The sequence below is a fragment of the Pan paniscus genome, chromosome 10, assembly GCF_029289425.2.
Source record: "Pan paniscus chromosome 10, NHGRI_mPanPan1-v2.0_pri, whole genome shotgun sequence".
In the NCBI taxonomy this organism is placed as follows: domain Eukaryota; kingdom Metazoa; phylum Chordata; class Mammalia; order Primates; family Hominidae; genus Pan; species Pan paniscus.
Genome location: NC_073259.2, coordinates 52,019,505 through 52,046,550, shown reverse-complemented (window position 1 = coordinate 52,046,550; position 27,046 = coordinate 52,019,505). Strand labels below are relative to the sequence as shown.

Sequence of the window (27,046 nt, the reverse complement as noted above, 5' to 3'; positions counted from 1 at the left end):
CAGGGAGGAGCCAAGATGGCCGAATAGGAACAGCTTTGGTCGACAGCTCTCAGCGTCAGCAACGCAGAAGACGGGTGATTTCTGCATTTCCAACTGAGGTACCGGGTTCATCTCACTGGGGAGTGCCAGACAGTAGGTGCAGGACAGTGGGTGCAGCGCACCGTGAGCAAGCCGAACCACAGCAAGGCATCGCCTCACCCGGGAAGAGCAAGGGGTCAGGGAATTCCCTTTCCTAGTCAAAGAAAGGGGTGACAGACAGCACTTGGAAAATCGAGTCACTCCCACCCTAATACTGCGCTTTTCCAATGGGCTTAAAAAACGGCACACCAGGAGATTATATCCCTCACCTGGCTCAGAGGGTTCTATGCCCACAGAGTGTGGCTCACTGCTAGCGCAGCAGTCCGAGATCAAACTGCAAGGCGACAGCCAGGCTGCGGGAGGGGCGTCTGCCATTGCCGAGTTAGTTGTTTGATTAGGTAAACAAAGTGGCCAGGAAGCTCGAACTGGGTGGAGCCCACCACAGCTCAAGGAGGCCTGCCTGCCTCTTTAGGCTCCACCTCTGGGGGCAGGGCACAGACAAACAAAAAGACAGCAGTAACCTCTGCAGACTTAAATGTCCCTCTCTGACCGCTTTGAAGAGAGTAGTGGTTCTCCCAGCACGAAGCTTCAGATGTGAGAACGGGCAGACAGCCTCCTCAAGTGGGTCCCTGAACCCCGAGTAGCCTAACTGGAAGGCACCCCACTGCAGGGGCGGACTGACACCTCATACGGCCAGGTACTCCTCTGAGACAAAACTTCCAAAGGAACCATCAGGCAGCAGCATTTGCGGTTCACCAATATCTGCTGTTCTGCAGCCACTGCTGCTGATACCCAGGCAAACAGGGTCTGCAGTGGACCTCTAGCAAACTCCAAACTCCAACAGACCTGCAGCTGAGGGTCCTGTCTGGTAGAAGGAAAACTAACAAACAGAAAGGACATCCACACCAAAAACCCCTCTGTACGTCACCATCATCAAAGACCAAAGGTAGATAAAACCACAAAGATGGGGAAAAAAACAGAGCAGAAAAACTGGAAACTCTAAAAATCACAGCGCCTCTCCTCCTCCAAAGGAATGCAGCTCCTCACCAGCAATGGAACAAAGCTAGACGGAGAATGACTTTGACAAGTTGAGAGAAGAAGGCTTCAGAAGATCAAACTACTCCGAGCTACAGGAGGAAATTCGAACCAATGGCAAAGAAGTTAAAAGCTTTGAAAAAAAATTAGATGAATGGATAAACAGAATAACCAATGCAGAGAAGTCCTTAAAGGACCTGATGGAGCTGAAAACCAAGGCATGAGAGCTATGTGACAAATGCAGAAGCCTCAGTAGCCGATGCGACCAACTGGAAGAAAGGGTATCAGTGATGGAAGACGAAACGAATGAAATGAAGCGAGAAGAGAAGTTTAGAGAAAAAAGATAAAAAAGAAACGAACACAGCCTCCAAGAAATATGGGACTATGTGAAAAGACCAAATCTACGTCTGATTGGTGTACCTGAAAGTGACGGAGAGAATGGAACCAAGTTGGAAAACACTCTGCAGGATATTATCCAGGAGAACTTCCCCAATCTAGCAAGGCAGGCCAACATTCAGATTCAGGAAATACAGAGAATGCCACAAAGATACTCCTCGAGAAGAGCAACTCCAAGACACAGAATTGTCAGATTCACCAAAGTTGAAATGAAGGAAGGGCAGCCAGAGAGAAAGGTCGGGTTACCCACAAAGGGAAGCCCATCAGACTAAGGGCGGATCTCTCGGCAGAAACTCTACAAGCCAGAAGAGAGTGGGGACCAACATTCAACATTATTAAAGAAAAGAATTTTCAACCCGGAATTTCATATCCAGCCAAACTAAGCTTCATAACTGAAGGAGAAATAAAATACTTTACAGACAAGCAAATGCTGAGAGATTTTGTCACCACCAGGCCTGCCCTAAAAGAGCTCCTGAAGGAAGCACTAAACATGGAAAGGAACAACCGGTACCAGCCACTGCAAAATCATGCCAAAATGTAAAGACCATCAAGGCTAGGAAGAAACTACATCAACTAACGAGCAAAATAACCAGCTAACATCATAATGACAGGATCAGACTCACAAATAACAATATTAACCTTAAATGTAAATGGGCTAAATGCCCCAATTAAAAGACACAGACTGGCAAATTGGATAAAGAGTCAAGACCCATCAGTGTGCTGTATTCAGGAAACCCATCTCACATGCAGAGACACACATAGGCTCAAAATAAAGGGATGGAGAAAGATCCACCAAGCAAATGGAAAACAAAAAAAGGCAGGGGTTGCAATCCTAGTCTGTGATAAAACAAGACTTTAAACCAACAAAGATCAAAAGAGACAAAGAAGGCCATTACATAATGGTAAATGGATCAATTCAACAAGAAGAGCTAACTATCCTAAATATATATGCACCCAATACAGGAGCACCCAGATTCATAAAGCAAGTCCTTAGTGACCTACAAAGAGACTTAGACTTCCACACAATAATAATGGGAGACTTTAACACCCCACTGTCAACATTGGACAGATCAACGAGACAGAAAGTTAACAAGGATACCCAGGAATTGAACTCAGTTCTGCACCAAGCGGACCTAATAGACATCTACAGAACTCTCCACCCCAAATCAACAGAATATACATTTTTTTCAGCACCACACCACACCTATTCCAAAATTGACCACATAGTTGGAAGTAAAGCATTCCTCAGCAAATGTAAAAGAACAGAAATTATAACAAACTGTCTCTCAGACCACAGTGCAATCAAACTAGAACTCAGGATTAAGAAACTCACTCAAAACCACTCAACTACATGGAAACTGAACAACCTGCTCCGGAATGACTACTAGGTAAATAATGAAATGAAGGCAGAAATAAACATGTTCTTTGAAACCAACGAGAACAAAGACACAACATACCAGAATCTCTGGGACGGACACATTCAAAGCAGTGTGTAGAGGGAAATTTATACCACTAAATGCCCACAAGAGAAAGCAGGAAAGATCTAAAATTGACACCTTAACATCACAATTAAAAGAGCTAGAAAAGCAAGAGCAAAGACATTCAAAACCTAGCAGAAGGCAAGAAATAACAAAGATCAGAACAGAACTGAAGGAAATAGAGACACAAAAAACACTTCAAAAGATTAATGAATCCAGGAGCTGGTTTTCTGAAAAGATCAACAAAATTGATAGACCACTAGCAAGACTAACAAAGAAGAAAAGAGAGAAGAATCAAATACACGCAATAAAACATGACAAAGGGGATATCACCACCGATCCCACAGAAATACAAACTACCATCAGAGAATACTATAAAGACCTCTACGCAAATAAACTAGAAGATCTAGAAGAAATGGATAAATTCCTCGACACATACATCCTCCCAAGACTAAACCAGGAAGAAGTTGAATTTCTGAATAGACCAACAACAGGCTCTGAAATTGAGGCAATAATCAATAGCTTACCAACCAAAAAAAGTCCAGGACCAGATGGATTCACAGCCAAATTCTACCAGAGGTACAAAGAGGAGCTGGTACCATTCCTTCTGAAACTATTCCAATCAATAGAAAAAGAAGGAATCCTCCGTAACTCATTTTATTTATCATCATCATGATACCAAAGCCTGGCAGAGACACAACCAAAAAAGAGAATTTTAGACCAATATCCTTGATGAACATCGATGCAAAAATCCTCAATAAAATACTGGCAAACTGAATCCAGCAGCACATCAAAAAGCTTATCCACCATGATCAAGTGGGCTTCATCCCTGGAATGCAAGGCTGGTTCAACATATGGAAATCAATAAACGTAATCCAGCATATAAACAGAACCAAAGACAAAAACCACATGATTATCTCAATAGATGCAGAAAAGGCTTTTGACAAAATTCAACAACGCTTCATGCTAAAAACTCTCAATAAATTAGGTATTGATGGGACGTATCTCAAAATAATAAGAGCTATCTATGACAAACCCACAGCCAATATCATACTGAATGGGCAAAAACTGGAAGCATTCCCTTTGAAACCTGGCACAAGACAGGGATGCCCTCTCTCACCACTCCTCTTCAACATAGTGTTGGATGTTCTGGCCAGGGCAATCAGGCAGGAGAAGGAAATAAAGGGCATTCAATTAGGAAAAGAGGAAGTCAAATTGTCCCTGTTTGCAGATGACATGATTGTATATCTAGAAAACCCCATTGTCTCAGCCCAAAATCTCCTCAAGCTGATAAGCAACTTCAGCAAATTCTCAGGATACAAAATCAATGTGCAAAAATCACAAGCATTCTTATACACCACTAACAGACAAACAGAGAGCCAAATCATGAGTGAACTCTCATTCACAATTGCTTCAAAGAGAATAAAATACCTAGGAATCCAACTTACAAGGGATGTGAAGGACCTCTTCAAGGAGAACTACAAACCACTGCTCAATGAAATAAAAGAGGATACAAACAAATGGAAGAACATTCCATGCTCATGGGTAGGAAGAATCAATATCATGAAAATGGCCATACTGCCCAAGGTAATTTATAGATTCAATGCCATCCCCATCGAGCTACCAATGACTTTCTTCACAGAATTGGAAAAACTACTTTAAAGTTCATATGGAACCAAAAAAGAGCCTGCGTCGCCAAGTCAATCCTAAGCCAAAAGAACAAAGCTGGAGGCATCATGCTACCTGACTTCAAACTATACTACAAGGCTACAATAACCAAAACAGCATGGTACTGGTACCAAAACAGAGATATAGATCAATGGAACAGAACAGAGCCCTCAGAAATAATGCCGCATATCTATAACTATCTGATCTTTGACAAACGTGAGAAAAACAAGCAATGGGGAAAGGATTCCCTATTTAATAAATGGTGCTGGGAAAACTGGCTAGCCATATGTAGAAAGCTGAAACTGGATCCCTTCCTTACACCTTATACAAAAATTAATTCAAGATGGATTAAAGACTTACATGTTAGACCTAAAACCATAAAAACCCTAGAAGAAAACCTAGACATTACCATTCAGGACATAGGCATGGGCAAGGACTTCATGTCTAAAACACCAAAAGCAATGGCAACAAAAGACAAAATTGACAAATGGGATCTAATTAAACTAAAGAGCTTCTGCACAGCAAAAAAAAACTACCATCAGAGTGAACAGGCAACCTACAGAATGGGAGAAAATTTTTGCAAGCTACTCATCTGACAAAGGGCTAATATCCAGAATCTACAATGAACTCAAAACAAATTTACAAGAAAAAAACAACCCCATCAACAAGTGGGCGAAGGATATGAACAGACACTTCTCAAAAGAAGACATTTATGCAGACAAAAAACACATGAAAAAATGCTCACCATCACTGGCCATCAGAGAAATGCAAATCAAAACCACAATGAGATACCATCTCACACCAGTTAGAATGGCAATCATTAAAAAGTCAGGAAACAACAGGCGCTGGAAAGGATGTGGAGAAACAGGAACACTTTTACACTGTTGGTGGGTCTGTAAACTAGTTCAACCATTGTGGAAGTCATTGTGGTGATTCCTCAGGGATCTAGAACTAGAAATACCATTTGACCCAGCCATCCCATTACTGGGTATATACCCAAAGGATTATAAATCTTGCTGCTATAAAGACACATGCACATGTATGTTTATTGTGGCACTATTCACAATAGCAAAGACTTGGAACCAACCTAAATGTCCAACAATGATAGACTGGATTAAGAAAATGTGGCATATATACACCATGGAATACTATGCAGCCATAAAAAATGATGAGTTCATGTCCTTTGTAGGGACATGAATGAAGCTGGAAACCATCATTCTCAGCAAACTATCGCAAGGACAAAAAACCAAACACCGCGTGTTCTCACTCATAGGTGGGAATTGAACAATGAGAACACATGGACACAGGAAGGGGAACATCACACATCGGGGACTGTTGTGGAGTTGGGGGAGTGGGGAGGGATAGCATTAGGAGACATACCTAATGCTAAATGACGAGTTAATGGGTGCAGCATACCAGAATGGCACATGTATACATATGTAACAAACCTGCACATCATGCACATGTACCCTAAAACTTAAAGTATAATAATAATAAAATTAAAAAAAAAATCCAGGTAAAGAGATCAAGATCATAAAATTATCTAACAAAAATACAGATACTAAAAATATTTTTAAACAGTAAGTAAGAAGGTGTACTTTCATATACCACTTAAAACAGTAAGAAAACTTTTATACCTTTTAGTTTTCTGCCAAAAAAGTATAAACGTTTTTGGCAGAAAACTAAAAGATCTGAGCTCATAATTAGTATTTTTGCACTTGACATGCAAAATGAACAGATTTAACCTGAAAAAACATCAAATATATTTTTTACATAGACCAAGCATAAAAATCCAAATGAATTTAAAAGCTTAATTAAGTGGATAGATGTAAACAGACAATAGAGAGGGAGGAAAGAGAAAATATGAATGATCATTAGCATCACCTTTACCACCATCTCAGAACAAAAGGTAGTGAGATTTCAGGTGAGTTTTCTTTTTCTTATATGTTCTTCTGCCTCTATCTGTTCTCTTATTGTACAATAATATTTTGTTGTTGTTGTTGTTAAGGAAGTTACAAGGCTGACCTGATTAAAGAGTATATATTCCACTGTAACAGCTAGGCATGGTCATATGACTACATTCATACCAATGGGATACTGGCAGAAATGTCACAATGACTTCTAGAAAGTACCCTTAAGGATACTGCCCTTCTTCACTCCCTCTCTGAATAGAATATGGGTGCAATGGTTGGAGTCTGAGTAGTCATCATGGACCATGAAGCAGAAGCCTCATGTTAAAGATGGCTCAGCCACAGTAAGACGAAGCCAGAGTATCTGAAGATAAACAATTGCCATATAATCCAGACTACCTACTTTTATGGGAGAGAGAAATAAACTTCAATCCTGTTTAAGCCACTGTTATTTTGGGTTTTCTGCCACTGCTGCCAAATTGATTTTAACTAATACAAAACCAAAATAAATAACTTTCTTATCAGAACCAGAAGCCACTTCCCGCCATATTATTAATCAAGAATTCTCTCCTCTCAAAACAGGATTAAAACCTTTATATAAGCTCTGATTAAGGCACTCCCAAGGAAAGGATACAGACAAAATAAATCATAGGATTTCTTAGTCCTATGATTAAACATCCTGGAACTAGAGTCACTAAAATAAAACCTCCATTTTTGACAAAGAACTTACTTTTAAGTAGCCCACTGCTGTTCAAAAATGAACCTTCCTCTTTCACGTTAGATCTGGACTCAGATGGAAGTGGTTCAAGGAGCACTCCCCACTTACAAGGGCAGTGTTACAGAATAAATATTTTTGTGCAATTAAGAAATAAAACAACTGATATGGTTTGGCTCTGTGTTGCCACTCAAATCTCATCTCAAATTGTAATTCCCACGTGTCAAGGGAGGGACCTAGTGGGAGATGACTCGATCATGGGGGCCGTTTCCCCCTCACTGTTCTTGTGATAACCATCAGTTCTCAAGAGGTCTGATGGTTTAAAAGTGTGGTCTTCTTTCTCTTTCTCTCTCTTCTGCTGCCATGTAAGACATGCCTTACTTCCCCCTTTGCCTTCTGCCATGATTCTAAGTTTCCTGAGGCCTCTCCAGCAATGCTGAACTGAGTCAATTAAACTTTTCTTTATAAATTACCAAGTCTCAGGTAGTTATTTCTAGCAATGTGAACAGACTATTACAACAACATTCTATTATAGTATATTATTAAATATTCAACTCTACAACCTTGACTATGTCTCAAATACTTACTCTGCCTTTAAAGCTATGATGTAGCTGATCTTCAGCAAAAATATGGAATTGAAGAGGTTTGATGCTGAAAATGATAGCTGACTTCAACATGGTCATAGTTTCTTCCAGTCTTTCACCACAGGCAACTACAGCTAGATGCATTTTCTCAACAGGCTGTATTTTCAGACTATACCTAATAGGAAAGAAAACCACATTTTTCAACAGTTTTAGTATATGTTTACAACGTGTACTTTCATCATGCTCAAAAAGTGAAGCTCAAGGCCAGATGTTGTGACTCATGCCTGCAGTCCCAGCTACACGGGAAGCTAAGGCAGGAGGATCACTTGAAACCAAGAGTTCAATGCTGCAGTAAGCTATGACTGCATCACTATACTCCAGCCTGGGCAACAGAGCCAGACCCTGTGAAAGACAGAGAAGAAAGAAAGGACAGAAAGAGAAGAAAGAGAAAGGGAAAGGCAAAGGGAAAGGGAGGGAGGGAAGGAAAAAAAAAAAGAAAGAAAGAAAAACTGAAGTTCAAAATTTTTATTTATAAAACAAACTAGGCCAAGTCTGTAATCCCAGAGCTTTGAGAGACCAAGGCAGCAGGGTCACTTCAGTCCAGGAGTTCAAGACCAGCCTAGGCAACATACCGAGATCCCATCCCTACAAAAAATACAAAAATTAGCCAGGAGTGGTGGCATGCACCTGTAGCCCCAGCTACTCAGGAGGCTGACATGGGAGGATATTTTGAGCCCAGAAGATAGAAGCTGCAGTGAGCTGTAATTGTGCCACTTTACTCCAGACAGAGCAAGATCCTGTCTCGAAAAAAATAATGTATTTATTTAAAAAATAAGAAAAGGGCAAACATCAAATTACAAAACATTTTAAAAATGTTGAATCAATCACATATTTCCACACTCTCAACCAGCTCTTCTCACCAATTTTCCTCCTTTCAAACTACAGAACACACAAAAAATGACTACTTTCTCAATTCTCCCAAGAATACATAACTAGCACCATTGTGGCTGCCAGTAAATAAATTAATTCATTACTCACATTAGATGCCTTAGGAAATCAGAGCTTAACTCTCTCAAGGAACCCATTGAGAAAGATGGATTTGAAGGTCTTTCATTCAATTTTTTAAAAACATTGTTATTAAAAAAAAAACCCTTAAAAACATTCTTACTTCATATGAAACCTCTCCCCATACCACCTCTCACCAACCAACAGTTCACTGTAAAGCAAACCCAGTCATAATTTCATCCATAAATATTTCAGTATTACATTCAATCTTAAACCATGCTGACTACAAGAAAAAATGTCCTTCACATTAATAACACACATTCATTCCCATTTACCAAATATCTAGGAAGATGTAAACACTTCTAAGATGGTCTAAAACATGCTAGTCAAACACTAGTATGTCTTTAGAATCTACTTCTAACACAGTGCAGCAGTGGATACCAACAGGCTTAAGTAACCTTTAATACCTCTTGCTTCTGCTGTGCCACTTCTTTCACGTCTGGTGTTAGCATTAGCTTCGGTCTTTTTACTTTTTTTCCTTCTTTTTAGAGACAGGGTCTCACTCTATCACCCATGATGGAGTACAGTGGTGCATTCATAGCTCACTGCAGCCTCAAACTCCCAGGCTCAAGCCATCTTCCCATCTCAGCCTCCCAAGCAGCTGGGACCACAGATGTGCGACCACCATGTCCAACTAATCTTTTTTTTTATTTTTTGTAGAGATGGGGTCTCACTATGTTGCCCAGGCTAGTCTCGAACTCCTGGCCTCAAGGGATCCTCCCACCTCAGCCTCCCAAAGTGCTGGGATTACAGGCATGAGCCAGCGCACCTGGCCAGTTTGGGTCTTTTTAAAGCTCTCTATTATTTTCTGTTGACTGTAATTAGAAAGAAGCAATGTCTCTTCCCTTGTTTGTACCCTCTGTCCTTTGCCCTCTTTTGTGCTGAGCCCATCAGTTCATAACACTGAAACTAATGATGGAGGGGAGACTTTCTACTCTTTCTACGTCTATAAAGAGGGGACATGAATCCAGTTCATCTCAAAAACAGTGGAAGCCACAATGACAAGTTAAAAACTAGGCAATCAAGACATGACAATTTTTAGAGAATTCTAAATTACCTCATCTTTCCAGTAACTGCCTCCAGATCCTACTTCTCATTACAGCATCATGATTTAAGAATCAATAACAGGCTCGGATTGCTTTACTGGCCCATAGCTAGATCTTGCCCCAAAGTCAAAGGCCAAGAGAAGATTTTAAAAGTAAGGCATAATAGTCATATGCTGTTTTGTAGAGCATCAGCTATATACACAGACAAGAAGTATATTAAACCTAAAGAAACATTAGCCTCAAGGCCGGGCATGGTGGCTAACACCTGTAATTCCAGTACTTTGGGAGGCCAAGTTGAGGGGACCGCTTGAGGCCCAGAGTTTGAGACCAACCTGGGTAACACAGCGAGACCCAGTATCCACACACACAAAAAAACTAGCTGGGTGTGGTGATGCACGCCTGTACTCCTAGCTACTTAAAGGCTGAGGTAGGAGGGTTGCTCGAGTCCAGGAGTCCGACGTTGCAGTGAGCTGTGAGCATGCCACACTGCACTCCAGCCTGGGTGCTGGGCGATGTCTTAAATAATAATATACCCAAATGTTTCTCAAGGAAAAAAAAAAATCCCTCTAAAAATCAGTCTCAGGAACTCCTCCCAGGTATTTCAGCAAGGATTGTTTTGGTCACACTGCCAGCACTCCTTTCACCAATTTCTACAGGAGTACTGTCAACTACATCACATTTCCTCTTCTATTTGGGATCCTTTTTAGTGAAAGTATTATATACAGTACAGGCTCAACTCCTAAACTGACCACAAAAAACACGGTTAAAAGATGTCTCTGACAACCACCCTACCCCTAGACCCAAAAGACAGGAAAATCAATTGCAACTGGAAAAAAACCTAAAGTAAGCTTCTATATGATAGGAAGTGATAACTAAAACCTTCTAAGCAGTTACATGGAAGCAGTCATTCAAATAATGTTGGCCCCAATTGAATGGCGGAATCTTGCCAGGGTCTACAAAAATCTTTCTTTTGGTCACAATATGAACAAAAGAAAAGTCCATCTGGATTTAAAGAAATGTAATAGAAGAGGAGATTTTAAAGTCAAGCCTATTTTTCTACAGATATACGATTAGAAGAAATTCGTCAGATGATTCAAAGATAATATCTGAGGGTTCCCATGGTTAAAGCTGGCATAACCTGAGTATGAAAAGTATGACAGTAATGAATGATAGTGTATTAAATTTACAAAGTGAACCCTGGCCGGGCACGGTGGCTCACACCTGTAATCCCAGCACTTTGGGAGGCCGAGGTGGGTGAATCATTTGAGGTCAAGAGTTTGAGACCAGGCTGGCCAACATGGCGAAACCCCGTCTCTATTAAAAATACAATAATTAGCCGGGCATGGTGGCACACACCTGTAGTCCCAGCTATTCGAGAGGCTGAGACAGGAGAATTGCATGAACCCAGGAGGCAGAGGTTACAGTGAGCTGGGATCATGCCATTGCACTACAGTCTGGGCAACAGAGCGAGACTCTTTCAAAAAAATAAATAAAAAGTGAACGCATCAGTCAAAAAATGATATTAAATAAAGGGGTAAGGAGAGGGAACTCTTCTTTTTTTAAAGATGAATACCAACCAATAAATGCAGAAGAAATGAGAGAATTATAAAATTCACTATTTTGCAATCACCATTGTAACAGATAATCTGGACAAAAATAATCAGTGGATGCTAAAACTACGTACTAACAAAGTATTTCCCCCATATATTATAAAGGAGATAAAAGCACTGTTACAGTGTAGAAATGCAAGAACATCACCTTAACCATGTGATCAAACTTAATAATATTAAAACTTAAGGCATCAAATGTCTCCTGATAGCATGCCCAAAGAAGAACACAATATCCCATGCAGTAATCCTGCCAAAAATCCTGAATCTAACAATAAGTAGACAGTCAGCAAATCAAAATTAAGGGACATTCTGCAAAACAAAAACAAAAATATCACAAAAGATACCAATAACAGCACCCCTTTTCACCCCAAAAAAGGCTGGGGAACAGTTCTAGAATAAAGGAGACTAACTCAACCTGAGTTGAATGCAATGTATGGTCCTTGACTGGGTCCTGAATGGGGAGGAAAAGATACAAAGGACATTAACAGGAAAATAAGAAAATAGGAATAGGAATATATATTCTATAAACAGTGTTAAATAACTTAAAGTGACAATTATGGCTGTATTAAAGTATGGCCCTGTTCTTAGGAGATACATGCTGAATCTATGTATTTAGGGGTGTGTCCTAATGCCTGCTGTCTCTCAAATGGTTTGGCAGAAAAAGAAAAGTGGTAAAATGTTAATAATAAATATCTAGGTAAAAAATGTATGGTATGCTTACTGTACTATTCTTGTAACCTTTGCATATTTGAAATTTATCAAAGTAAAAATTTAGGAGGTAGGGGTTTATCATAAAAAAAGAATGCTTTACATAACAAATTTAGATGCAAATACTGTTAATAAATTTCTAAGTCTTAAGAATTGACTTCTTATTTTAAGTAAATTTCTGCTATAAAGGAATCATAATAACTTTTTTGATTTTGTTTTATTTCACAGTATGATCTCCAGTGTGTTCTTATAGCCTATTATTAAATTAGTATTCCCTATTTAAAAAGATACATAATTAGACTACAAACTACCATTGAAGTATATAAAGTCAAATTAAACAATTAAATTTCAAATAACCATCTACTAAAACTAAAAAAGAACTGCCATGAAGCTATCTTTAAAAACTTGCAGTTGAACAAAATGCAAAGCTTTTTTGCTTAACCTGTTGTGCTTAAAAAGAAAAACAACACCTTTTTCTCTTACTATTAAAAGAGTTGTTCCCAGCAACACATAATGGACTAAAAGAAAGAAAGAAAAAAAAAAGAGTTGTGCTAAATTATCATACCAGGCAAAATTACTTTCATGAGTTACATATAAAACACTTTCAAAACAAAATACTTAAAAAAAAAAGCTAGGATTTTTATATAAAGCATTAAAAAAATCTAAAAATCCAACATGAAATATAAGTATTAACTTCTAAAATATAATTTTAAATAACCAGTGAAAATATATCTCTTAAAACTGGTATGAACTACTCAAAATAATACAGCTAATATTAAATTCACCTATGACCACAGAATTCACAAATCTAAAATCAATTCCCACCATAAAGAAGATTCAATATTTTAAAGAACTGATTTTTTTAAAAACTAAAGTCATATAAAAATCAGTACATTAAAACAAAATATTTTTGGTATTTTGATAATTCTAAAATTTAGAGTTTGTATAATGAAAGTAAAATAAAAAAACAAATTAGAAACTTATTTGCAATCAATGGCAAAACCGAACATATTATTCTAAGAGTTCATAAAATAAACATTAAAAATTCAATAGATAACTATCAATATCAAATAGATGATATACAGAACAAAAGAAAAAAGCTAAATAAATGTGGAAATACATTCAACAAATAATCAACAAAAAGCTATCATTTTAATAAGTGATAAAATTATAATTCCCAATAATGCTAAGGTTATGATGACCCCAAGTACACTCACACAATGCTGGTGCAGGCTTACAGCCATATAATTTTTAAAACACAATTTAGTGATATAATTCATTCTTTTTAAAAAATATTTGAACTCCTTTCATATGGGCACTGGGGTAGGCAAGAAAGCCACAATCTTCACCTTATACAATTTGTAGCCTGTTGTGAAAAGACTGATTTTTAAAAGAATAAGAAAGCATGGTAATTGTTTTAATAGAAAAAAACTGAGATTGCTAAAGAGGCTCACAACGCAAACATCTAACCTGGTATTGGGGAAAGCTTCCCAGACAAATGATCCTGTTAATCATTTGTTTCTCACTGGTTGCCAAACACCTTGCTAGGCATGAGACTTAAATGATAACACCATATGGTATCAGCCTGCAGAGTTAACGGTCTAGAAGTGGATGAAGATTCACAATCACAACAAATGCGGTAAATACAATAACCAAGAGGAGACAGAGAAGGGAGATGAAGTGAGCAGTGAGAGGAGACTATAATTGTTTGGGAAATGATGAGTACAACAGTTAAGGGAGAAGGAAGGAAGCAAGCAGCCAGGAGCAACAGTGTGAAAGGAGACAAGAAGAGTTAATGTAGACTGACATGTGGAGAAAGTCCGTTGTAAACATGATACAAAACACAGATGAAGGAAAGTCTGAGGAGCTAGAGCATGAGTTCAGGTTTGAACATGAGTCTCTGAGGCATTTGAATCAGAAAGGTAAAAATGACCAATATGCAACTAGAAATACAGGTCTGGCTCTCAGAAAAGAACTCTGAATTGGAGCTATCAGTTAAACAAATTATCCTGTGACTATTCAGGGAATGGGGAGAGAAAAGAGCAGAGTCCTAAGAAATGCAGATCATTTAGAAAGCAGCGTTAGAGGAGTCCAGGAGGAGAGAGATCAAAGAGCTGAGTAACTGGTCTGGTCTCAAAAGCCAGAGGCTAACAGAGCTGACAGAAAAAGGAAGTAGTAAACAGTGTCAAATGGGTAAGAGAAATAAAATTAAGCCCCAGAACAATAATTCAGAGGTGGGGTGATGACAGTAAGAGTCAGGTGGCAGATAGCTGAGGTGTGAAGTTCTTTTTATTAAAAGAAGTAAAACCAAGGCTGAGCACAGTAGCTCATGCCTGTAATCCCAGCACTTTGGGAAGCCAAGGCAGCAGGATCACTTGAGCTCAGTTGTTCATGACCAGCCTGGGCAACATAGCGAGACAGCGAGACCTTGTCTTCACTAATATTAAAAAAAAAAAATTATTCGGGTATGGTGGCATGCACCTGTAGTCCCAGCTACTTAGAGGACTCAGGCAGGAGGATCACTTGAGCCCAGGAGGTCCAGGCAGCAGTGAGCCCTGGTGGTGCTACTGCACGCCAGCCTGGGTGACAAAGTGAGACTATCTCAAAAAAACAAACAAACCAAACAAAACCCAGAAGCAAAACCAGTAGGAACTTTTTTTTTTTTTTTGAGACAGAGTCTCACTCTGTCACTCAGGCTGGAGTGCAGCGGTGTGATATTGGTTCACTGCAACCTCTCCCTCCCGGGTTCAAGCGATTCTCGTGCCTCAGTCTCCCAAGTAGCTTGAACTAAAGTTGCGCGCCACCATGTCTGGCTAATTTTTGTATTTTTAGTTGAGACGGGGTTTCACCATGTTGGCCAGGCTGGTTCTCGAACTCCTGACCTCAGGCGAATGGCACGCCTTGGCCTCCTAAAGTGCTGGGATTACAGGCGTGAGCCACACCCCTCCAGCCAGTAGGTAGGTACTCAAAAGAAGCTTGCTGATGAAGGGAAAGAGAGGATTGAAAACAAACTGTTGCAGGGATTTTTGATTTTGTTTTAAAGAATAAAGCCAGGCACAGTGGCTCATGTCTGTAATTCCAGCACTTTGAGAGGCAATGGAATAGTGTGTTGCCATTGACATGAGAAATATGAAGACCATACTACACTGAAAAGTATTAAAATTTTAAGCTCAGGATTCAAGATTAGGCCGGGGGCGGTGGCTCATGCCTGTAATTCCAGTATTTTGGGAGGCCGAGGCGGCCAGATCACCTGAGCTCAGGAGTTTGAGAACAGCCTGAGCAACATGGTGAAACCCCCTCTCTACAAAAACAGCTGGGCGCAGTGGCAGATGCCTGTAGTCCCAGCTCAGGAGACTGAGGGAGGAGAATCGCTTGAGCCCAGGAGGCAGCGGTTGCAGTGAGCCAAGATCATGCCACTGCACTCCAGCCTGGGAGACAGTGAAACCCTGTCTCAAGAAAAAAAAAAAAAAAATTCAAGATTAGTCTACACCAGAATCACAACTACGTAAAAGCATATGATGTATATGAATGATGAAAACACTTGTAATAGGAGTTGAGGCCATTTTAGTTTTTATATTATGTTCACTGTATAATAAATTAATTGGGAGAATATGATCACCCAAATAATATTTGATCAAAGTTATACAAATAATTCAAGTTGGAAAAGTAAGGTACCCAACTAAGGGCCCCCTGGTGCCAGGGAGAATGTGACATAAAAAGTGGTAGTAAAGGGGGATTCCAAAGAAGCTTTACCAGTATTAAAGTAGATACTGAGATGGAGGGCAAGAATGATTTGGCAGTTGTATGGCATTTGGGCTTGTATGCATATTTGAAATAGGGTGATTAAATGTGAGGGAATCCTTAGTTCTAAATAAGAAACTAAGTTTGAGAAATTTTTACATAATTATATGACACAAAATGTTTGCTTTTTTTAAATGTAATAGCATGATATAATGGATGCAATATTACGGGTAGAAAGTATAACAGAGGAAAGGCATATAACTTCTGAAGTCTCAAATTTAGGTTACAGGCACAAGGCTTACAACGTTATGTATCCATCCACATATAATTTATTCCACGGAATACTTGGGAGCATTAGGAAAATGAGTTAGAGGAGCCAAAACAAAAGGAATGGTAAGCAGAGAGTCCAGGATTCCGACTAGGTAAATTTCCCTGGGACACTCCTGCAGTCAGTAAGGAGGAAAGATTATTATTACTCACGCTGTAATTTACAAAAGGGTCTGGGTTGTATAAATCAGAGTATGCTGAACTTTTCAAGTTTACCCTGCTTCAAGCTAGTGGAATTACGTGGCAAGGCAAAGTGGTTCTTGTCAATACTATATTCATTTGCAAATATTCATAAGAATGAAAACATACAAAGCTTCAATTATCCAAAAGTATAACCAAACTGAAAGGTTAGATTATCTTTAAAAGTTAATTTTTAAAAGTTGGAATATTACTTGGCTCATATTAAAATTTCAATCACCCAATCTCTTCCACAGCAACAGGATATAACTAAACTATCTGATTTGAACCTATTCCCCACCAGTTCTTCATGGGATGCATACTGTATTGAGAATGCAAGAATTTACAAATATGTACAATTAATAGATACTTACAATGCAGTTCTTACAGAGAGGAGAATGGTGGTTACCAGGCACTGGAGGTGAAGGGGTGGGAGAGAGTATGTGATGGAAAGATGTTGACCAAAGAATACAATACAAACTTCCAGTCAGAAGGAATAAGTTCTCAAGATCTACTGCACAGCAAGGTGTCTACAGATAATTATGTTTATTTCAAAACTGCGAAGAGAATAGGTTTTAAATGTGCCCATTACAAAAAAAAGATAAATATGTAAGATGATAAACATGTTAATGAGCTTGATATAATCAGTCCACAATATATACAGACACCAAAACATCGCTTTATGCCCCATAAATACATAGAATTATTGTCAATTAAAAATAAATTTTTTAATTAAGTTTTTAAAAATGAAGTTCTTCCTATCTCAAACACTTCACCTCCTGTCCTTGAAACTAGCTAATTTCCAGATCATCATCTGGTCACTCCCTCCAAGTCTTCCCTGATGCTTTAAGATGACTCATCATAGCAACAACTTGTCACACTCTATTGTAATTTCAGGTTTACTAGTGTGAAACTCCCATCAGAACGTAAGCTCCAAAAGGATGGAGCCACAATTAACCTGACCCAAGAGTCCAGTGCTTACCACCTAGCACAGCGTGTGGCAAATATAATGAGTAGAATTAATATTTATTTTATTTGTTTTTTTGAGACAGGGTCTTGCTCTGGGCTGAAGAGCAGTGGCGTCATCACAGCTCACTGCAACCTCAACCTCCACGGCTCAAGCAATCCTCCCACCTGAGCCAGCGCATGCCACCATGCCTGGGTAATTTTTAAAAAAAAATCTGTAGAGACAGGGTCTTGCTTTTGTTGCCCAGGCTGGTCTTGAACTCCCGGGCTCAAGCAATACTCCTGCCTCAGCCTCCCAAAATGCTGAGATTACAGGCGTGAGCCACCATACCCAACCTAGACTACTTAAATGAATCATAAAGACGCAGTAAATAGATACTCTTCTAAGGAATTTTACTCTTGGGAAGAGCATTTCAAACCTTTGCCCCACTCTCCTCTGCCACTATATCAGGGAGATAGTCTGAGAGTCACTGCCTTATGGTATTCTTATCAATATCTGTTTCTTTCATTCTAGATTAGAGCAGGAAGGGACCTAAGAGGTCAGGGTACCCAATACCTTCATTATCCAGAGAAGTGAATAAAGCCGAACTAGTCAGTAACTTAAAAGGTCAATAAACATTAAAGGAAGAAGTAGCCAGGAGCTGCTCCTCCATCTGCTCCTCCATTAAATACTTATCTTTATCCTCCTATTCCCAGTATTCAATCTCTCTACTAATAACTAATATAATCCTTCTCCAGTTGTCCCCATCCACTATAGTACACAAGCTTTAATTTAGATAAATGCCAAATTTTATATATACAGATATATCTGTAAACGTCAGTAGAAGCCTATTTTTATCCTAGTTTATCACTTTATCAACTGTTACCAAAAGTTAGATCATAAATTCTCTTAAGAACAGTGGTTTGTCTTAATAACATCTAAGAAAATTTAAAGCATTTATACACAGTATGTACTAAAAAATAGCAATAACAACTACAAAATGGGAAAAATAGAAAACCCAATAAGAAAATAAATTATTTGTATAATATCATAAGAAACATTCTTACATCCTATTACAAAGGTTTTATTATCAACTATCTAACCTTATCTACACTGATCTACCAATTAAATATTAAGTGCCTACCTAAAAGCCGCTTCCCAAAAGCAGTTCATTCCACAAACATCAGAGGGCAGCATCCAATAGGGATTCCAGTAACACAGAGAGAAATCTTTACACCTAACAGAGTAAGACAGAAATAACAGTCCTGTGTGAGTATTTTGGTTTGGAACTAACAAGGAATTTACTCAGTAACACGATAACTTACTGTTCTATTTTAAAGCACATAAAATTATAAATCCAAATTGCTATGATAAAGATTTTGGAAAACTGATTTCTCCCTTACTTAGGGCACCATTATTTTAAATAGAACTTTAAAACCTTGAAGGTAGACTATACTATAGATTGGGAAACAGTGTTTCCGTCGGAAAGTCTCCTGATATATTAAAATCCCCTCCTCAGATAACACAGACAAATATGTCTTCTAAAATTTTCTTCACAGGCTACACATATACCCCTAGAACAAAATCCCTTTGGGACAAACAAAATATTTGCTTATCCTCAAACATAATAAAAATGCCACCAATGCTGGCAGAAAGGGAAAAGAAGATCTTTAATGGCTTTTAAATTAATCCTCAATCCAAACTACTTGTATGGTGTTTTAAACTGAAAAATAAAACATAACGGCCAAGATGTATATGAAAATGGTCAATATCACTAATCATCAGGGAAATGCACATTAAAACCACAATGAGATAACATCTCACCCAGTTAAAATGGTTATTATCAAAAAGGCAAAAAACAAATCCTGGCAAAGGTATGAAGAGAAAAGGAAACACTCATACACTGCTGGTAGGAACATACATTACTACAGCCACTATAAAAAAAACAGTATAGAGATTCCTCAAAAAACTGAAAATAGAACTACCATATGATCCAGCAACCCCACTGCTGTGTGTATGTATACATACATATACACACATGCATACACACATACACAGACAGGCACAGTGGCTCACATCTATAATCCCAGCACTTTGGGAGGCTGAGGTAGGTAGACTGCTTGAGGCTAGGAGTTCAAGATTAGCCTGGTCAACATAACAAGACTCTGTCTCTAAAAATAAAAAATTAGCTGGACATGGTGGCATTTACCTTAAGTCCCAGCTACTCAGGAGGCTGAGGTGGGAGGATGGCATGAGCCCAGGAGTTTGATGTTGCAATAAGCTGTGACTGTGCTACTGCACCCCAGCCTGGCTGAACACAGCAAAAGAGACTCTGTCTCAAACAAAAACAAAAAAAATTTTTAACCACCCTCCCTGCCCCAAAAAAACCCGAAAATCATGCTGATATTCACAGCCTAGTATCATTATCTACATTATCTCAGTTCCATATTATACAAGCTAAAATGGAAGATCAAGTCTGGTCTTTCTTGTTAGGTTGCATGTTGGAGCCAAAACGGAAAAAAGAAAACACCTTATATTACAAAAAAATTGTTTTTCATCGTGATTTCTTTTCAAAATAATAGTCTAAAAGTCACTGGGTACTAAAGTATGTATGAAGTCAGGGTGAGTCACTAAACCAGGTCACTTCATTATCTCATCACTATGCAGCTTTGTTTTCTCTCATTATGAATTCAATTATGAGTTACTGTGCTTATATCAAATGGTCTATGAAATTTCTGATTTGCAAAAATCTGATCACATCTCTCACAAATGGCAACAGTCTAAGGCAGGGGTTCTTAGCCCTAGTAGAGGGTGCCACACAAGACCTATTAAATCAGAATCTCTAGAAACGGTCTGGGACTGGTGGTTTTTAAAATGCTGCCTAAGTAATTGTGTATACTACTGCATAAAGAACAACAAGGTTGGAATTTCTTAACCAACAGAAAATAGTTACATTATAACTTTGTTTTCCTCTAAAGGGACACCATATTCTAGCATAGCACAAAAGGCTACATATCTTCATTTAAAAGGCTGAACCAGAAAGAGAAGAAAATGTGTATGTATGGGTAAAACTTATGACTTGATTAGAAAATCTGTGTTTGTACCCTCTCAGGCATGGCTATGTATTTTCTTAAGTCTTTGATTTCATACCACACAGTCAGACTCATTGATGGTAATAACAACTAACACTTAGAGTTATTTTCAGATTCAAGCACTTTCACACCCATTTAGACTCACTAGAAACGTTTTAAGGTAGGTATGATCTCCGTCTTTCAGATACAGATGATAGCACAGCTTTATTTCAACAAATGCACAATTTATTTACAATCAACACCTAATGTGTACCTTTGTTCTACGAAGACGATAACTAATCAGGTTATTCCATATCCCCTGTCAAACTCTACAACAGTGAAAAATGGAAATAGAAATCTCAAAAACAAATTCAATTTTTCTATAAAATTAATTAAAATTATATATATTTAACAATACCATTTGCAGCCTCAACTTGTACTTTAAGTTACAAAACAAATCAGTTATGTGTTGTTTTCCAAACCTGCCTGGTCCTCAGGTCACTTGTTAAAAATACAGATATAGGATCCTATCCCATACCCAGTTAATCAAGACCCCCCAGAGAAGTGGCCTAAAAAGCTGAATTTTTCACCAATATCCCCAGATAAGTCTTAAAATCAGACCTGATTGAGAAACATTGTGTATCAAGGAATAACTAGAGTCAGCTTGAAATTTTTTTATCGCAGTACTGATCATTTCTCTTATGATAATCCTGTTTACTACAACTTAAAAATGATTAAATTTTGAAAATTTGTGTTTCTACAAATACTTCAATCAATACATTTTATTAAGTACCGTTTAGAAAATTTTTTAAAGCCTAAGAAACAAATTACCCACCACTATTAACATTTTCGTATCTTTACTACCCCATATTTCAAAAATATCTTCCTACAAATATTTGACTAGAAAAGTTAACGTGTATGTTGCCAACATGCAGAAGTTGCTGAAACTACTTGATCTTCGTTAGTCTCAAGAAAACGCCCACGTGAGCTAGAGAGCACACCTCAAACTCCCTGTTCTCAGGAAATATCCACCAGGGAGCTTCTAACTCAAAAGACCCTCTTGCAGTATTACAATTAAACTGTATTTGGGGGCAATGTTTTTGTTTTTTTTTTTTTAAGTTGATGCAAGATGACGAAGCCACAGACATGAGAATTAAATTCAACAAGACCAACATATTGAACAACTTAGTAACGAGTTTAAATTTTGTGAAGCTTTGAGCCACACCAAGAGCCCTACACTTCTGCTAGTACCAAACTAGGTGCCAAGTATGGTGGATTAAGGATGATCACACATCTGACACTTCTATTAATAAGTAGGATCCGCTGCACGCAATGGTTCATGCCTCTAATCCCAGCACTTTGGGAGGCCAAGGTAGGCGGATCACTTGAGGTCAGGAGTTTGACAATGGCCTGGCCAACATGGTGAAGCCCCATCTCTAATTAAAAAAATCAGTCAGGCGTGGTGGTGGTTGCCTATAATCCCAGCTACTCAGGAGGCTGAGGCAGGAGAATCGCTTGAACCCAGGAGGCGGAGGTTTCAGTGAGCCAAGATCATTCCATTGCACTCCAGCATGGGTGACAGAGAAAGACTCTGTCCCAAAAACCAACCAACCAACCAACCAAGTAGGATCTAACTCCCCTTATCCAGAATCTAAGTGGGCTCTGTGATTGCTTTGACAAATAGAATACTGAATATAATACTGTACCAATGTCCAGGCCCTTCCCTTAAGAGTTCCACATCCTATTTCTTGGAACACTCTTTGAACCTGATCTTCACGTTGTAAGAAGCCCAAGGCACATGCAGAAGCCACTTGAGAGAATGCAGATCAACAGCCTCCACTGAGCTCCTAGTCAAAAGCCAGCATCAACTGCTAGCCATGTAAAAGAGCCACAATGCCACACCATTCTGAGCTACCAACCTACTGGTTCCTCCCCAACTCACAGAAAACTAGCATCCGGTTCACAGTCCTCGTCTCAGTACCAAATCCTACTTTCCTTTAACCATTCATTTGGTAAATCAATAAATTTTCTACTGAATGACTACCTACACAGGCCAAACACTGGCAACACAATAGTGAGTAAAATGGACATGGATCATACTGTCTAGTGGGGAGTAACAGAATGTCATTTCAGATACTGCAAGGTGGGAGACCTAACCAACACCCAGGTTACACAATTCTTTAAATCCAGTAACTCTTACCTCCTTTTCCCTTCAGTGAAAAATGGCAAATGCTGGCCGGGCACAGTGGCTCACACCTGTAATCCCAGCACTTTAGGAGGCCGAGGTGGGCGGATCGCTTGAGCCCAGGAGTTCAACACCAGCCTGGGCAACATGGCGAAACCCCATCTCTACAAAGAATTTAAAAAAAAAATTAGCCAGGCATGGTGGTGTGTGCCTGTAGTCCCAGTTACTCGGGAGGCTGAGTTAGGAGGATAGTTTGAGCCCAGGAGTTTGAGGCTACAGTGAATTGTGATCATGCCAATGCACACCAGGTCTGGGCAACAGAGTGAGACCCTCTCTGACAAAAGAAAAAAAGAGAGAGAGAGAAGAAAAAGTAAAAAAATGACAAATCCTGGCCTGTCAGAAACTGCAATCCAATACCTCATCTCAGACTAGTCTCTGATCTAATAATTATGGTTCTTTTTTCTGAGACAGGGTCTTGCTCTGTTGCTCAGGGTGGAGTGCAGTGGTACAAACACAGCTCACTACAGCCTCAATCTCCTGGGCTCAAGCTATCGTCCTGCCTCAGTCCCCAAGTATCTAGGACTATAAGCATGTGCCACCAAGCCTAATTTTAAAAAAATTTTTTGTACAGACAAAGTCTTGCTTTGTTGCCCAGGCTTATTATTTATATCCCATTACATGTGTGGAAATCGCTCAGCCCTCCAATCACATGCTTCCTAAGTATAAGCTCCCTGCTTTACCCATTTCCCTCCCTACTCAGACTACATCATATGGTTCATCCATTCATGTTCCTATACCTGCAAACTTCCACCTTCTTCTTTCACCGTACCTTTTCAGCACAATCTTCAGTTGAAACTGAGCCGTTCATTCACATTCTCAGATGAATACTGAAGAACAGTTAATGACATGACTATGCTGATTAGTAGAAATATAAATTAATTGTCTTCCCCTTAGCTAGTCTCATACCTATTACCAACTCCATATGCTTCCCCTTGTTGCCCATCTTCTTCTCAGGAGTCCTTAAAGACCTTCTTGCATCAATTAGTCTTTCTTTCTCCTTAACTGGCAATCTCTATTTGTGTAGTAGACTGTATTACTGTTCAGTTATTCACTCCCCACATTTAACTGTAAAAGGATTATACAACCCTATTCATTACCATGGGCCTTGCCTGCCTGATAGGGGAGGCATATATCCCTGCATCATTTATTGACTTTGACCTTATTCAAGTGACTTGCTTTGGCCAAAATAATATAAAAAGACATGATACTGTGGCATCAAAGTAGAAGCTTCAAATGGGACTGTGTTGTTCAATCTGGCTTCTTGCTCATCCACTACCACAAGACCAGGCATATCCAATGTATGGACTGCTCCTTTAGCTTGGATCCCAGGATGAGAAGATATATCAAGCAAAGTCATAGCCATAGACATGTAATGTGTGCAAGAAATAAATGCTTGCTATTGTAAACTGTTTAGATGTATGGGGTTGTTACAAAGCAAAGCAGAATAATACAAGCATAATTCCCTTTTAAAGTGTGTAATTCAATGGTTTTTCGTATATTCAGAGTTGTGCAACCATGACTCACCAATTAAATTTCTCAGTATATACTCAAGAGAACTGAAAACATGTTCACAGAAAAACTGTGCATGAATGCTCAGAGCAGCATTATTCATAATAGCCAAAAAGTATGAAAGAACTCAAATGTCCACCAAATAATGAGCAAAATGTGGTATATCCATACAATGGACTATTATTTGTCCATAAAAAGGAATGAAATATAGTGATACACGCTACAGTGGATAAACCTTGAAATATTATGCCAAAAAGAAAGCCAGATTCAAAAGGCCACATACTGTGTGATTCCTTTATGTAAAATGCCCCAAACAGGCAGACAGAAAGTAGACTCGTGGTTGCTCATGACTGGGGGACTGAGGAGTGCAAGGTGGGAGTTACTGTTACTGGATACAGGGTTTCTTTGGGGGGTAATGATTTACTTCACAAAGGTTTAATGCAGTCAAAAATGGATAGGAAAAATCAAGTTATAGGTAAATTTATTGATCATAATTCAATGTCAAAAAACACACAGTATATAGGAAAGATGTTTTTCTTTCTTTACTGGAAATATAAGAACACATGCACTAGTGAATACATATGCTGCATACCATTAAAAAATCATAAAACACTTAGGTATTGCTGTAAGGAGTGAAGTAATTTGTTTATAGTTTTTTAACTCCCAAATATCTATTCTCCCATTTTGAAAAACTGGTTTTGGAGATTTAGATAAAGAGTAGAAACTCACACTGAGAACTTATGACGTATCAGTGGCTTATTAGAAGCAATAAGATAAATTAGCAAAAGCAACTCATCTGAAGACAGCACTTGCACTTTTAGGCCAAAAAGAAAAATTAAAGTTTGAAAATACTGGAAAAGTAAAGGTAGTTATCCAGGTTCTGGCTATTAGTTGCTTAAAACTGTTGAAAGCAAAATATTAAACATCCAACATTCAAAGAGGTAACTCTATTAAATAATTTTAATGAGGCAAAGCATTAATATGAGTTAGGTGGGTATGTCTTCACTATACCCATACTGACATTCAAAAGCACTGAAGTCCTAAAAGGGAACTTTTTCACTGTGGATCAAACTGAAATAAAATGTTACTATGGCTCATCCTCAAGTTTAATAAGGCATAAAGCATCTAGCTCTAGGTAGCTTGTCTACAACTGACCAAGGGGTAGCACAAGGTACCTTTGCGGTGATGAAACAATTCTGTATCCTAATCCTAATTTTGGGGGTGGTTACATGTATTTACATGTGATAAAACAACACTCGGCATAATAACATTTGTCAAACTTGAAGTTTACTTAAAACCAATTACAGGAGGTTTTTTATACATACATACATACGTACATACATACATACACACACACACACACACACACACACACACACACACAAGTCGCCCAGGCTGGAGTGCAGTGGTGCGAACACGGTTCATTGCAGCCTCAACCTCCTGGGCTCAAGCAATCCTCCCACCTCAACCTCTGGAGTAGCTGGGACCACAGGCGCACACCACTATGCCCAGGTAATTTTTTTGTATTTTTGTTGTTGTTGAGAGAGTGTTTTGCCAAGGCTGGTCTAGAACTTCTGGGTTCAAGCAATCCACCCACCTTTGCCTCCCTGCTAGGATTACAGGTACGAGCCACCATGCCTGGTTGTACTTTTAAGTTAAACTAGAAAAAGTAATTTTCATTTCAAAATGTCCAAGATAGGAGGCTTCAGTGAAAACTATGCAAAACTTACCAAAGAGTCAGTGATACGAGACGAGCCTGACCAACATGGTGAAACCTCATCTCTACTAAAAATACAAAAATTAGGCCAGGCGCAGTGGCTCACGCCTGTAATCCCAGCACTTTGGGAGGCCGAGGCAGAAGGATCACAAAGTCAGGAGATCGAGACCATACTGGCTAACACAGTGAAACCCCGTCTCTACTAAAAACACAAAAAATTAGCCAGGCTTGGTGGCATGCACCTGTACTCCCAGCTACTTGGGAGGCTAAGGCAGGAGAATCGCTTGAACTCAGGAGGCAGAGGTTAAAGTGAGCTGAGATCGCGTCATTGCACTCCCGCCTGGGCGACAGAGCATCTGTTTCAAAAAAAAAAAAAAAAAAAGCGGATCACAAGGTCAGGAGATCGAGACCATCCTGGCTAACACGGTGCGGTGAAACCCTGTCTCTACCAAAAATACAAAAAATTATCTGGGCGTGGTGGCAGGCGCCTGTAGTCCCAGCTACTTGGGAGGCTGAGGCAGGAGAATGGCGTGAACCCGGGAGGTGGAGCTTGCCTTGAGCCGAGATCATGCCACTGCACTCCAGCCTAAGTGACAGAGCGAGACTCCATCTCAAATTGAGAAAAAAAAAAAAATGACTCAGTGATAAATTTAGGCATATTCAGCATAAATATTTGACAGTATGAATGAAGTGCTGCTGCAAAGCAGTAATGCAACTTCAAGGCATGTATACCCTCCCTGTGACTGTGCATGAGAAGCAAAGATGCTTACGGACACATTAAAGGAGGCCATTCCCATGATACTGCCAAATCACTATTATTTAATTTTCAACTAAATTGTTTCCAAGTCGGGCGTGGTGGCTCACGCCTGTAATCTCAGCACTTTGGGAGTCTGAGACAGGCAGATCACCTGAGGTCAGGAGTTCGGGACCAGCCTGGCAAACATGGGGAAACCCCATCTCTACTAAAAATAAAAAATCAGCAAGGTGTGGTGGCATGCGCCTGTAGTCCCAGCTACTCAG

The 27,046-nt window shown here is 39.2% G+C and overlaps 1 protein-coding gene across 2 annotated transcripts in view; it reads right to left on the bottom strand.

The window, feature by feature from the left end:
* Positions 1 to 27,046, bottom strand: part of GXYLT1 (glucoside xylosyltransferase 1) — a 77,153-nt gene that overhangs the window by 29,418 nt on the left and 20,689 nt on the right. The window contains exons 2-3 of one of the 2 annotated variants that reach the window (XM_034936020.3): positions 18,629 to 18,721; positions 7,868 to 8,039 (exon numbers count right to left, since the gene is read on the bottom strand). In XM_034936020.3, the coding sequence (XP_034791911.1) occupies positions 7,868 to 8,039; positions 18,629 to 18,721 (265 nt within the window). The remainder of the gene's footprint in view (positions 1 to 7,867; positions 8,040 to 18,628; positions 18,722 to 27,046) is intronic. The other variant, XM_034936021.3, reaches the window with a different exon arrangement.